Source organism: Centrocercus urophasianus, unplaced genomic scaffold, assembly GCF_019232065.1.
Source record: "Centrocercus urophasianus isolate 14NV4802_14NV808 unplaced genomic scaffold, USGS_Curo_1.0 seq_21, whole genome shotgun sequence".
In the NCBI taxonomy this organism is placed as follows: domain Eukaryota; kingdom Metazoa; phylum Chordata; class Aves; order Galliformes; family Phasianidae; genus Centrocercus; species Centrocercus urophasianus.
The window spans coordinates 6,767,804-6,782,150 of NW_024884767.1; the positions used below are offsets into that span (position 1 = coordinate 6,767,804).

Here is a 14,347-nt window from a genome sequence, read left to right on the forward strand (position 1 = left end):
ACGATTGCCAAGGATGGTCTTTTATGTGATTGAATTATGTGAACAAAAGAACTCTGCTAAAACAGATCATCAGGTTATATATTCACAGCTGTCTTCTCTACCAGCCATATTTCTGACAATTAATAGATTGTAGCAAAAAGCAAATTAAAAATGAATACAATACTTCTACAAAAAAGAATTGCCTCAGTAAAATACACACAAAAAGATTTCCTAGTTTAAACGAATACCTGAATTTTTCTTAACATTAAAACTATTTATTTTGAAGCATTAAAAAAACTTCCATTCAAAAACTCTGAATGGAAGTCATACAGAAGTGTTCTTTTTCTGTTTCCTATAGTACTCAAAGAGTATTTTACTTTCCCATTCTTTCAATCTGTTTATATGTTGTAATGAGAAACAGACATTTTTTAACCATGCCATTGCAAGAAAAACAGAGTTTTGGCCAAGAAAAATGCAGATTTTGCTCACCACCGGAAACAATGAATCTAACAAACTTCAACACATTTAAGTAAAACAACAACTTCGTGTTTTCATTAACAGCTTTGGTTTGAGAACAAAGATAGGCTGTAAAATCTCTGCAACAGAGTTTGTATGTGTTAAACAAAATAGAACAGCTTCATTCTGTACTTTTCTTTTTGATATTCTTGTCTCTATTTATTACAAACAGTCAGAAGTGGTTCTTTAAGTGAAAGAAGATTTAACAGCCTCAAAGCTATTTGATTTTTTTCTAATAAAAGGAAGAAAGTGCTCAGTAAAGTAAAGTAAAGTGATACGCTATTTACTTATTGCACAGTTGTAAAGACTTGCTGAAGTGCCTTAATATGCAGTGTTAGCCTACTATAATTAACTGTATTTGAAGTAACTGTCATTAGTGTATAAAATAATTACGCACATGAATGACAAACACAATCCCAGATTCAGATTCATGTTTTCTATTGGTTTTTGTTTCAATAATCTTCTGACCCAGAACTGTAAAAAGTTGAATGTTGAGTTATCCAAGCCTTAATTCTGCTTCTCAGTTTTACTGCTTAGGCCCACTTCCATCATTTTTATGTGGCACCGAGGTATACCAGGAAATAATCTTTCATCCTGGTGTACCACCAGACTTGCTTATTTTACCTCTGACTTGAACTTGCACCATCCTCGTACCAACAATTATTAAAGTACACTCTTCTGTCACGTCAGTGAAGGTTTTGGTACTGCAGCAGCAGCACATCATGGACGATTTAGATTATTAGACAGTAGATCACTACAAATTTTTCTTCTAAAGTAGTGTCATCTTTTAACAACTCAAAACATCTAACTACACAACAGACAGCTTGGCTGTATTTTAAATTAGCACAAATGCTAAAGCCAGGAAATGTAATTCTCAGGATATCAGAACAAAAGGTTCAGAGAAAAAAGAATTCTTATATACTATAAGATTATCAGGACTAGACTGTCACACTGTGACCTTGCTGGCGTCTAGCTAATCTGACAATATTTGGCAGAGCATTGTTTCAAATCAATAACTAATTAACAAAGTACAAAAGAAGTTGTACTGTTTTTGAGGCTCCTTGTTAAAAATGGCTTTTGGTTGCACATGGGCAGAAAGGTCGCTTTTATGACATCTTCACGAGTCTTTCAACATCTTGCCACTGTCAGATTAAATTACTTTTAGCAATTAATTGTCATAAGTTAAAACAGAAGCACATTTGTTACAGCAGGTTGTCATAATGACATGGTGAGCAGTTGTTTTGATATGAATTTCTTTCACTGACCCTCTATCATATCTTAATTTTTTTGGTTGACCTAACTGGAAAATTGGGAGCAATCTTCTAACTCAGGCAGCACAGGCCAAACATTGGGGGTCTTACTGAGACTACACACTGAACGATAGTGGTGTAGAAATTTCAGAAATAAATGAAGATCTTGAAATAATATCTTATAGAGTATGTTGCTTATGATGTATACAGTGGTGGATGGAATAAAAAAAAAAACCTCAAAAAAAACCCCAATCAAGCTTTTGTTACTGTTAAAAATTGTGCCTGATGCCATTTTAATCCCTTATTAGCTAATACCATTTGTTTGATGTGCTTTAAAATCAGGATTAAGAGTACTCAACATCTGCAACTTATACTCAAATAATTACTTACTTTGGAAGTTTGGACCTTACTACACGTTAATTGAAATGATCGAAGCCTTCAGGTTCTTTTTGTTAAACTTCTCTGTATCATGATGCTTACATGTTGTCAGTTTTTAGATTAGTCTTCTGGTATTTACTGCCAATATTTACGTGATTTTGCCATAAAACATTACATCACAAGAACCTTGTATTTATTTATCAAACATTAAATCCCAGGTCAGTTGTCTTTCAGGCTTTAACATATTACTCCATTATCAGAGACTTTGAAAAAAGCCAGTTCACTCCCATTGATGGTGATGCAAACAGAGAAAAATTTATCAGAAAAAGATACAAGCACTACTGATTGTGCATCTCCTTCTGCTTAATATCTTTGGTCATTCTTCTGGGAGGTTTCTTACCTCTCAGTGTTTGGGAGGAAAAAGGTGACTGGCAAAAGATGTAGTTTTTATCCACAGTTCTACACTTCAGTTTGCTATACATTTAAATCTTTTGTGTGGATATTAATGTCATGTAACAGGAAATATTTCAAGCCTTAACTAACATACACAAACAAGGTCGTTTCCCCCAGAGAAGGCAGTAGGGCACAGTGTTTCTCTGGAAGAGCCCCAAAGGGTTCCCCTCGTGCAAACACAAAATTCAGATCTTTGGTGTGTTTAAACAGATATGTAAAAGTATGTGAAGCCTAGAGATCAAAGTGAAATCTTGAAAAGTGTTCTCTCAATTAATACTTCTCGTGACATAATCTATAAAGGAACACCATGTCCTTTAAAGCTAGGGCAAAACCCACAATGTAATAGTTAGGATAGAAATGTTAATCTAGACCTTCAGTGAAAGGCTGCAAGAAAATAACATAATTCCCAGATTGCCATGTAATGTCTGAATGTTTGGTCAGAAGGGATGAGGCGCAGAAAAATGGGAAAAGAGATGGCAGATTAACGCCGCCCTGCAGGACAGAGGGAGCAGGGTGTGCAGAAGGGAGGATCAGAGTGGCTGCAGGCGCAATCTGTAACAAAGACACTGAGAAAGCTGCAACCCAGGGAACGCCCTGGGTAGGTTGTTTCTGGCTCTGGATGTCTTGTAGGAGCTAATTAACCAGATCTGCTGCTTAACTGAGATTTTGGAAGAGCTCTGGGAGCTCCTATGGTTAACAATAGTTGAACAACATTTAGCAATCAATGTTTAATGTATTTTGCTATTTTTGCAGTTTATCTCTGTTAGTAAAAATGTTTTTTATACTAACATATTTTAAATCTTAAATCTTGTTTGTGTATAAAGCTGACAATAAGCAGTAAGAATCAACAGTTGCCAGGTACCAGACGTCTTGGAAATTGACCAAACTGTGATCGCATTTACAATGCCCAATATCCCAGCAAGATGCCAGAATACCCCAAATCGTCTCTCCGCTAAGCAGCATGGAAAAGTTTTGAAGCTGGTAACACGTGTCTGAGCAGACTTCTTCTTATGATCAGTGTTCATTTAAAACTCTCTGGACAGGAGTATCTTAACAAGTTAGTAATACTGTATGGGCATGGGTGTAAGATTGAAGATGAATAGGAACTGGAGGCCTGTCATAGGGTTTCAAGGCAACTTGCAATTAATGCATTGGCTTGCAGCTGAGATACAGATTCAGGTTTCACTTTGAAATGTAGTGTAGACAAAATCTTATGAGTTCTAAAAAGTGGTTGTGCACAGGCTTAATTAAAATGCTGTTCACTAATACTTTAATAACATTGCAGGCTTTTAAATTCTGCCATGCCTACCCTTTCAGAACACACACTTGGCAAATAATCAATTTGAATGTCACAGAGAATTTTTCCTGTTCCCCAAACTTAAAAACTGCTTTGTAGTTTAAAAAGAAAGTTTGCAGACTCAGTTTAATAATGTAGACAAAACTCTTTTTGCTGAAGAAATAACAAAAGAGAAGGAGCAGGAAGGACATAGACAGTACAATTATCCTTCCCATTATTCAAAGTTGGGCATGCTAGCAACATCTGGAAAACATCTGTGAAAAAACTGATACTTCTGTACTGCTCTAAGATCTTTTGGCAGAATTTAAGGATATGGCTTGTAGAATTTCTTGATCCATGAAGTAATCTTGTTCTCCTCAACACACCTGTGTTAAAAATGCAAAATAACATCACTGTTGCTCCCAGGGTACGTTTACATAGCAGTACTCATGAAAGATTACATGGCATCAACCACGCTAATAGCTCAGAAGGCTTCATGGTTTCAGCCACCTAAACCTGCTCTTTATAAATGGATGACCAAGTGCAATGCCAGTACTGCCACGTGTTCTGAGGTAAATTGACCTCTCTTCAACAACAACCACAGAGTCGATGCACAGCTTAAATACTGCCTCGAGGGTTGGAGTGGAACTTGGTCATGTAGAACCATTGAATCATGTTAGCTAGAAAGGACGCCTGGAGGTCCTGCAGTCCAGTGCCTTGCCCAAAGCAGTGTCATTCAGGACTGTTCACAAGCACTGGGCCTGACAGTTTCAATCAAGGGAAAAAAAAGTGAGCTGTGTTGTGCCAGTGTCATAGAAGCTCTTCAGACTTTCAACTATGTGTATTTGGGACAGTGCCTTTGAATGCGCTCGACGGAGAGGACTATTGCAGATGATGTGAACTTGTTTACGATATTTTCATATTACAGTTTCATCACTCTGAATTTTGGATACTCTCATAACTCCCATCAGAATTGAGGCACCGGTCATCTTTTGCAACTGCAGTTCTTGTTTGCTGATTCTAGCAGACCTGAATTTTGCCTTGTCACTTTATCTTTCAGTAGAAACAGACGCTATTTCAGAATGCCATTAGAATGCCATGCTGTGGTTATTCAGCAGAATTCTAACGGAGTAACAACATTATGTGAACTGCCACACCTGTGTGATAATGGTGTCTAGGGAATTTCAGCATAAAACTTTACTTAAGTCTCAGCCAAACTCTGCCAGTTAGCTGCAGCTGGTATTTCAGAACAGAAAGAGAGAAGAAACAGTAAAAGAACATAATGAACAGACATTCAGCAGTAACAGAAAGATATTTAGGACAAGCAGGCACTGTGATCAAATTCTGTTATTTTAAGATCTGTGAGAGCAATAATTCATTTGTTCACTTCACACAAAGAAAGTAGGCCTTTAAACAGCAAGAGCATCTGAAAACATATCTCAAAAAGGAGGATTTCATACATGGCCAATAACTTCAATGTTAAAGGATATAAAATTAAGTAACAGCCGTTAAACATAAGCTTACCATTTTTTTTGGCAGCCAATGCAAAGGACACATGATGAAAAACATGATTCCGTCATTGAATGTGTTTGCTCATTTTTCAATGAACAGAAAAGACCCTCCAGGAAAGAAAGTGCAGACCCAAAGGTCAGGAGACATGTACTTCAGGGTGGAATGCATAAGGGCACTGATTTATCATGGAGTAAGCCCACAAACTTAATTCAGAACCTAGAAATCTCTCAAAACAACATACATGGTCTAAATTTCTTCGCTACTTAATTCACTAACTTCAAATTCCTCAGCAAAACAGATCCCTGAAGATTTGTGTTCATAATGTTCTATGAGGTTAGGAATAGAGGAGCTGCAACACAATTTAGTGTTGAGGTCAATTGCCCACTATTGTAGGACATGCTCTGAACTTGCAAGATCCAGGAAATCAGATTATTCAGTTACACAGCAGGTGGAAAAAATACAGAAGATAGGAATGAGAAACCATCCTGGAATGAAACACTAGTTTGCAAAGAACAAACATGTTGCAGATTCTTAGGAAGTACTGAGCATATTGTCTGAATTAACTACTTTTTGAATTTCTTGTTGTACTGTATGACTGGATGCAATGATTAAATCTTCACTTTTCATAAAAGGAAACCTTCAAGACTTATATATTCTGTGCTTACAAACTATCACTGAGCCCATTTCCTTCAGAGTTGGAAGGATGCTGAACATGCAAATACTTGCCCAGGTTAGGTAAACCTTTATTTAGCATCTCTGTGTGCACATGCTTGTGTGCGCTTGTTAGGGGAAATGCTTCATTCTGCATTGGTGCTATAGTGAATGATTAAAATTGAAGTGATACTAGACAAAGTGTACGGGGTAAAAGAAGTCCTTTAGAGACAGCAGCTCTTCCATTCATTTTCTAATTCAATTAGAACAGAGGGCAGAACTTTCATTATTATTTTTTTTAAGAGGTGCAGAAACTTCGCAATGGCAAATTGTTTCAGCATGCTGTGATAGTGAGCTGGAGTCCGGTCTATCTCAGTGGGCAAGCCCCATGTCAGAATGATGAGTACTCATACAGTTTACTTTTAATATAGGAGGCATGCTTATGTTTGTCAAAAGTACTACTGAAGGGATGCCCTCTTTTTCTTAACAACATACTCAATATAGGATGGATATTCTTCTCACTCTACCCTTGTGCTAGAAGTACGAAACCAGAAGCTCACAAATTGTTTTAGTGGTACCCTATAGCCCAGAAGAACTAAAAGCTCATAAATTGATATAATTCTTAGTAAAAATGCAAATTAAATTTTAAGTTGTTCAGTAGTTTGGTTCCTAGCAGTGCCATCTATTGGGAAGACTAACTAAAATTCAAATATTATTTGATTATAAGGAAAATGTAACTCATTGTATACTGACAAATTTAGTCTTGCAGGTACGAATCAAAAACACAGAGAAAAAGAATGAGAAACAATTGGTAAATTACAAAGTGTAGAACAATGTGGTTGAACAGCATTCAGACAGCTCAGAAAGAAAGCCTGCTACTGACATCACCAAGCACAAAAGACAAAAAGCATTTTTGATCAGTTTAGCATCCCCTTCTAGTCAGGAAGAAAAAGATAAAACAAAGATCCAGCTGAAAGAGGAATGAAAGATTCTTCAAAATTTAGATAAGGTCAGGGTTGTGCATACCATAAAACATACTACCTTAGCAAATTCATCTGCCTGGACACTGTGAAAACAATGTTAGCAACTCTGAAGTTAGTATAAAAGTAGTTCTCATGGAGTAACGATAAACTGTGGAGTTCACTACCGCCCAGAAAGAACTGAGGTCGTGACTCTGTTCTTTCAGAGCTCACAACAAGGTTATTTCTTTTCCTCTACGGTGATGACCACAAACTGATTAAAAAGATCAACTTTGTTCTCAAGAGGCAAATAATTTGAAATAACATCACACAAGAGGTAGATTTGCAAAAAGGAAGGACATTAGATAATAAAATCTTTTGCTAATAATGATTTTGAAATATAATGAGTGACGAGGTGATAATAATTCATACTGCTCTGAACTGCCAGCAACCTATGAATTGCAGGTCAGGAACTGATACCTTTTCTAGGCAGCTTTTTCTACATGCTTCATACCAGTGCTTCCTCCCCTACTTCCAGCCCCTTTGGCAGTGGTCACTGCTGAGGCAGCCAAGCAGACTTCAGAGGAACTACCAGAATAATCTAAGTTACAAAACCTGGATTTTTTTTTCCTATATTTTTTTCCTGAATTTTCACTTTGTTTTCTGTGGCAAATGAAGTGGAAATAACATCCTTGAACACACCGTATCCTGTGCCCCAGTCTCCTGTCCATTGACATTTGTTTCCTAGGACTCCACTGTTTTCCTGATTTCTGTGTATCATGGTACGCCCTATCCAAAACCTGTAAACATTTTGAGATGGTTTCAAAAAGGGGATCCTGCCTTTTTTTCAACAGCACCACTCCTCTTAAGACAACTATATCTGTTTATCTCAGAGAAATTAATTTCTGTGATCTCTCTGTATTTGAAGACTTTTATGGCTTGCTGCACATTATGGAAAAAAGCACATGAAGAATCTCAAAATTTTGCATACCAAAAGGTGTGCTACCATTTGACCTCCCAAACATAGAAATCTAGTACCAAAATGTGCAATACATACAGTAAGTTAGAGGATATTATCCTTGTTTTGGATATCAGTTAAAAAAAAATTAATCTTTGATTGTTGGATAAAGGATAAAGGATACTCACAGAGAACAATCTGCACTGGCAGGAGGATTTGACTAGAAGACCTGTGAGGTCTTTTCAGTCCTTAACTGCAATCACTCTACAATCAAAGGCAGGCACTATCTGAGTTTAAGAAGTTTGAATATTTCATTCACCTTTGCCTTCAACAAGTTGCTCTGGTTTCTGCTGAGCTAGTCTTCTCTGTGATTAGCTTGCTAACTGTCCAGGTTTACTAAGCCTGAATCCTGACTGAAAGGAAGGACGACTTGGCTGACCTGTGCACAACGATCTTTTTTAGAACAACAGGAGCACAGCACAGCTGGAGAGATGCAAGGAGAGATGCAAACTGATTCTTTTTTTTGAAAACTCATGTGGCTTGCCTCACATTCTAGGAGCCCAGTCTAACAATACACATTTTGTTGGCAGCATGTAATGAATGTTTGAAAGACAAGAAAGCAAGATAGCCCCGATTTATTCCTTTTCTTTGATTAAACCATACTTCTGAGATGCAGAACAAAGAGAGGGTATAGCAGAATGAAGAGCCAGTGGGGCTCTTGAAGAGATGCAAAATCTTCCCTCACTGATTATCTGCTTTTCTGATTTCTTTCTTGCTTCAGGAAAAAAGGCAAGTATAACCTTCTAGGACTGGTAGATGCAAAACGTACTGTAAGAAGTCCTCACAGTCTCAGGACTTTTAGAAATATCGAATATAACTGCACAAACTAAACAGCCTTTGTAGAAACTACTAAAGTTTAAACTGCATATACTTTAGTGAGATGTCAGTTCACTGTAATATCTACAGAATGAAATGTTTTATGAACATTTCTTTCCTGTTTTACAGTAATTATTATTGGAGTTCCAAGCTATCGGACCCTTTAGGGATCTATGTCTTAGAGGTCTAAGTGTTGGTGCTCAGTGAAATCTGGTGGGTTAAGGTTTTCATTTCGCCTCAGGCTGGGCTGGGCAGGCCTGCAGTAAGGACCTGCAGCACAGCTGCCAGACCTCCACAGGTGTAGCAGAGACCCCTGGGCATCTAAAATGTCACAAGATATTTATGTCCCAGCACCTAACTGCAATCTTTTTGCTTTTAAGTAGTATGCGTTGCAAAGAACAGTAAAACTGCAGTAATTTTTAAGCAGCTCTCATAAGCCTTCCATTGCCAAGATGATGATTCTGTAAATTTCCCAAACACTGAAGGGAACAATAGGTTTTAAAAGGCAAATACGAGCAAACCGAAAAACTAAAACCATGCGGTGCTTCAGCTATAGGTAAAGCAACTCTGAAAGTTATAAGAAGGGAAAAAAAAAAAAAAAGCTTTGCACTGTAAAGACTGGGCAAGACTCTGGAGGTGGGAGGCCTGATTCCCAGCCAGAGACTTTTCCTGTGCTTGAGCATGTCCCCTGGCCCTTGGGAGCTGTCTGCCTAGTGCTTGTCATCTTGTCTCCCCTGGTGGAATAAAGGGCTTATTAGCTCGGGTTCAGCAGCACACTAATGGAGTCACATAGGGTTTGGATGAGACCCTTGCCAGGCGGCAGGGCAGGCAGAGGTGACGGCCATGGGCCAGGTCACACAGCTGCCTGCAGGCCGAACTCAGAACAGGGCTTGATCTCCACACAAAATCTGCTGCTCTGAAAGCTGGTGTGAACCATTGGGCTGTTGGCCTTCTGCCATGTGTGTTGGTCTAACCAAGGAACATGCAGCGATGGCACGCAGCCTGCTCATGTCCGCCAGCTTGTGTTGCCTGCCAGCATCACTGCGCATCAGCCCTGTGTTAATAAACCCACTTTGCACCACTTGCTCCTGAATGTTGGCATGGGTTATCCTGATAGATACATTTTTAGCAAAACAAATTAATTAGTTGCACACGATCATGTTCTATTTAACTTCTCACAGGAAAAGGGAAAAAAATTATTTACAAAAAGTTACATCCAAAATTAACTTGATTTCATTCATATGCTTCTAGTACAAACTTAACTGTTATAGACTGTGCTATAGCAAAAATAAAATTTGCCACAAGAATTGTCTTTATTAAAAGAGTTAATCTTTGTGGGGGAATATTCCTAGCGGACAGGCCAAGGAAGGGCTTATCCTCTTGCCCAGAAAATCTGACCCCATCAGCTGGTCTGATAAAAGATATTAATTCTTCTTCCTTTTCTGCCTCTTTGATATCCTCTGACTATTGTGGCAACAACATTATTGCAAATTACTATTATTATAAAATTACGTGATTTGTACTTTTTTCTTTACTAACATTTCAGAATTCATTCAGTATACTTGTTTAAGTGGTGAATACTACTTAGAAGGGGATAAATACTGATTTACATTTCTAAGTGTCTTTTAACATAGAGAAGACACTGTCAATGTGAAAATCTGTGGGGAGTGGGAGATGGCTTGGAGGATGGAGAGAATAATCATGTTACATTTAAGCCTGTATGATCTGTTTCCATAGAAAAAGGTTAGAGATCAACAAATTCTCAGTTTAGTTCAGTAATAAATGAAGGCTGAGTAGGGCATTAAGTTTCTGGGGGAAGCATTAGCCTATATGTACAGCAGCAGCCTCTGGTGGTCTAAGAAAAAATGGTAGTATCTATAAGTAAGGATAGAAATATGTTTTTTAAAAGGAAGTATGCATATATTTAGCTATTTGACTCAATTTTGCATTCAACACATCAAAAAACAGATGCTTTAAAAACGATTTGCTGGCAATATGCTAGTGAAAGTCTGAATAGCAAGACCAGTAAAATTCATGTTGCATTCATTAACGTTACATAAAAGTAAAATGCTTTTATTTAATATTTCTATGAAGCATTATAGTCAATACTTGTTATCAAGAAATTTTCTCCTTGGTTTGCCTTGCTAAAAAAGAAACCAATTTTGTAAGATTGTTACTGAGCTGATGATATTTTCTGTCTTCACTCATGAATTCACTTATTTTCAAGAAGAAAAAATTCTATCTTATTACAAAACATACTAAGCAGGTTTTTCTGCCATAATGTTTGACATGATGTTTATTGCCCAGACCAAATCAGCCCCTTTAACAAGCTAAAACGTATGCCAGAAAGTACATTATTTCCTAGTTAAAGAAACTAACAGCATGAAACAATAAGTACTTTGATCTTTCAGGCACTGTGTTAATGCACTACACAGTCTAATAGTCATTTTTATTTATATTCTTTTTTTGTGTGTGTAAAAATAGAATGCAATTTGAGATTTTGTATTTTAAGATTCTGCTTTTACATATTCCTGAATATCCCAGCTAATTTGCATTTTCCTACAAAAATAAAGAAAATACTCAAAGAAATTTGTGGGAGTGGGAGAATTTCATTTTCGCACATCTTGGAAAATCTAACTGCACACACTGGACCAACAGCCAGATGCCTTTAATTTCATCATCCGGCATTTCATCAGAACACAACACTGTCTTACTGACCCTACGATAACATAACAGGATATTTATTCCCATTTCTTCTTAACAGTCAGAAACAACATCTCCAGCATATCTGGCACACACAAATCATCCTTCAATGTTAGACGCAGTGGATGCCTTCACTTTATCTTGAGGTATGTATCTACCACAGCTGTTGAGAGGAAATTTTGGATCTTTGTACCCATTTGCCTTACTTTGCGAAGGTGATCTAACGCTTACTCTGTATTTTTCAAAATTATTCAATGATATTACTACCAAAACATATACCATCCTTAAATACTTCTGTAAAGTATGATTTTTCTTCCTCTTATTCAAGATGTTAGTGAGTCAGAAGCATTCCTTACCACAGGGCAAGTAAAATTCATTTTTTTTGCATTTGAATTGCTCTCTCAGGTTGTCTAAGACTAGCTCCAAAGATCATCATCCCACAGCTAAAGTAATGCAGGCGGTGATCCCAAGGTGTGAGAAAAGGGTGCTTTCAGTAGCATACACAGTTCAACAGACCCAAGCTTGAGAGGCAGGAAATGCACTGTACGAATGGCACTGCACCGTTTTGTTTGCATCATGCTATGCCTGGGGAGATTATCAACAGAGCAGAGCATGCTATATTCACAGCTCCTGTTGCAACCACCTGTCTTAAGTTTTTACAGACTTAGCGGTTCTACCCAGAAGAGTAAATGGTATTCCATCAGTGATCCAGTTTTGTTTCAGAAATTAGCAGGCAAGTGAATTGCAGTAATGTATCCCGCCGCACACCAAAGCAGGACATTTTTCATTCTGTTTCAGAAAAACTCTCTGCATCAGAGTCTATTTAAGAAACATATATATATGTTACATATATATATATATATATACAAAGGGATTCTTTCAGAATAAAAAACACCAATTGCATCAGAAAGCTCAATTTCAGTTACTTCACTCCGGAAAGAAGACTACCACATACACTTTCACTAAAACTTTTTCCCTTGGTTTGAAGAAAATTGAATAAAAGAGAATGTGAACAGTCGTATTTGAGGCACAGACCCACGTAAAAAAGAAAATGGTATGGAGTCATGCATTTTATGTTTTGGGGGTCAAACCTCCTGAAGCCAGATTTCATGCCTCATCAAACAAAAGAGCCACGAGAGGGTGGAACTGCTAAAAAGGTATCAAAAAAGGTTTACTTTCAATAAGAGGATACTGAACCAGCATGCTGACTAAACACATTTCAGGACAACACAACAATGTTCACCGGCTTCTGATGCAATTTGACAGAAGCCTCTTAAGAAACAGAGTCTGACCACTAGGAAGAATGGCATATCTCATAAAAGAAGCACATAGATAGAAAAAAATAAAAAAATCCCACAGTAGTGCTCTGTTAGTGACTTTGAATGTGTATATGGATCCTTTTGTTTCCGGTTCTCAGTCGTAAGATGTTTCTTAGAAGACACAGTAATATTTATGGTATTAGTGATTCTTAATGCCCAGGTTACAAAATCTCTTATACAGTTAGTACTGCTGTATTTCTCCTAGAAACACTTCAATGTTACACCACAATTAAAAGGAACACGTTAAAATTTAAGAAGACTCTAACATCTCTTGTGCTGGATTTTTCTATATTTCACAACAGAAGGACATGCACATTTTTACTGATTTAAGCACAGTGTGGCTTTTCTGACATGTTTTACTGTTAAATGAAAATGCTAACTTCCATAATAAAGGCTTTGGATACTGCATGACTCAGTCTCAAATGTATAATGCATAGTATGTATATGAAGCAGAATGTGTCAAAGTGCAAATAATATTGTTTGTGCCCCCTGCAGAATTAGAAATCCTCTGGTAGCACTGTTATAACGATCCCATGCTGGTAGCATTACAAAGTGCAAAGGTTCACTGAGTAAGAAAAGAGCAGGGGACAGAGTTTCCTCATTACACCATTCTCGAACTATTCTAGCTTAAATATTTATTAAGATATTAATAACTCTCCTCCTTTATCTGCCTTCAGAAGTTCAGCTGAAACACAATGGATGGCTGCTCATATGAAAACAATACATTATAGGGTAAATCTGCTACCAAGCAAGATGAACACCAGTATTTTCCACAATACATTATTAATTCAGCAGGTAATATGTTAAAAATCTATCATTCCATAACTACTGCCTCCCCAGTATATGACAATGTAATACAATAAATGCATGCATGACATGTGAAGCTAATGTGTTGCCGAAGATGCACCAGAAAGTGTTTCATATGTACACCTCTGTTTATAAAATGAGTCTTCCTTAAATCATTCCCTTTCTTCATAGCACCAGTGCATTCCTCTGGGGTTTATTTGAAGTTCCTCTTTGAAATTAGAAAGGACTGTTTTGTAACTCTTCCAAAACTTACTTTACATTCAGTAAGTGACAAAAAATATCAATAGAATAAAGAGCTAGGAACTCTGTATGAACTCTTGAATGTCACTGCAGAAATATGTTTGTTTTTAAAAAAGCATGCTATTTATTAGCTAATATGGCCAGCAAACATATCGATCCGTTAGTAAACAAGGACAAACAAAAGTAAAAGAAACTTACTCTAATATACATCTGTATTGTTTCTTTTTCTTTCTGTGGATTTCGATACTTCTCATAGAAGTCACGTCGTTTCTTTGTTTCCTTCTGGATTTTATCTTTTCTTTCCCTCTTTTCTGCAGGTTCATCTGAGCTATCAGAAGACAGCTGTACTTGGGCTTTTGTCTTCTCCACTTCAATATAGTTCTCATTGGGATTCAGTACTATTACTCCATAGCCTTCCTGTTTTAGAAGAGACAAAAAAAAAAAAAAAAAAAAAAAAAAAAAAAAAAAAA

The 14,347-nt window shown here is 37.1% G+C and overlaps 1 protein-coding gene across 9 annotated transcripts in view; it reads right to left on the minus strand.

Moving 5' to 3' along the window:
* FAM172A (family with sequence similarity 172 member A) overlaps positions 1-14,347 on the minus strand; it is a 254,889-nt gene that overhangs the window by 110,212 nt on the left and 130,330 nt on the right. For all 9 annotated transcript variants that reach the window (XM_042823124.1, XM_042823128.1, XM_042823129.1 and 6 more), the window contains one exon: positions 14,076-14,294. In XM_042823124.1, the coding sequence (XP_042679058.1) occupies positions 14,076-14,294 (219 nt within the window). The remainder of the gene's footprint in view (positions 1-14,075; positions 14,295-14,347) is intronic.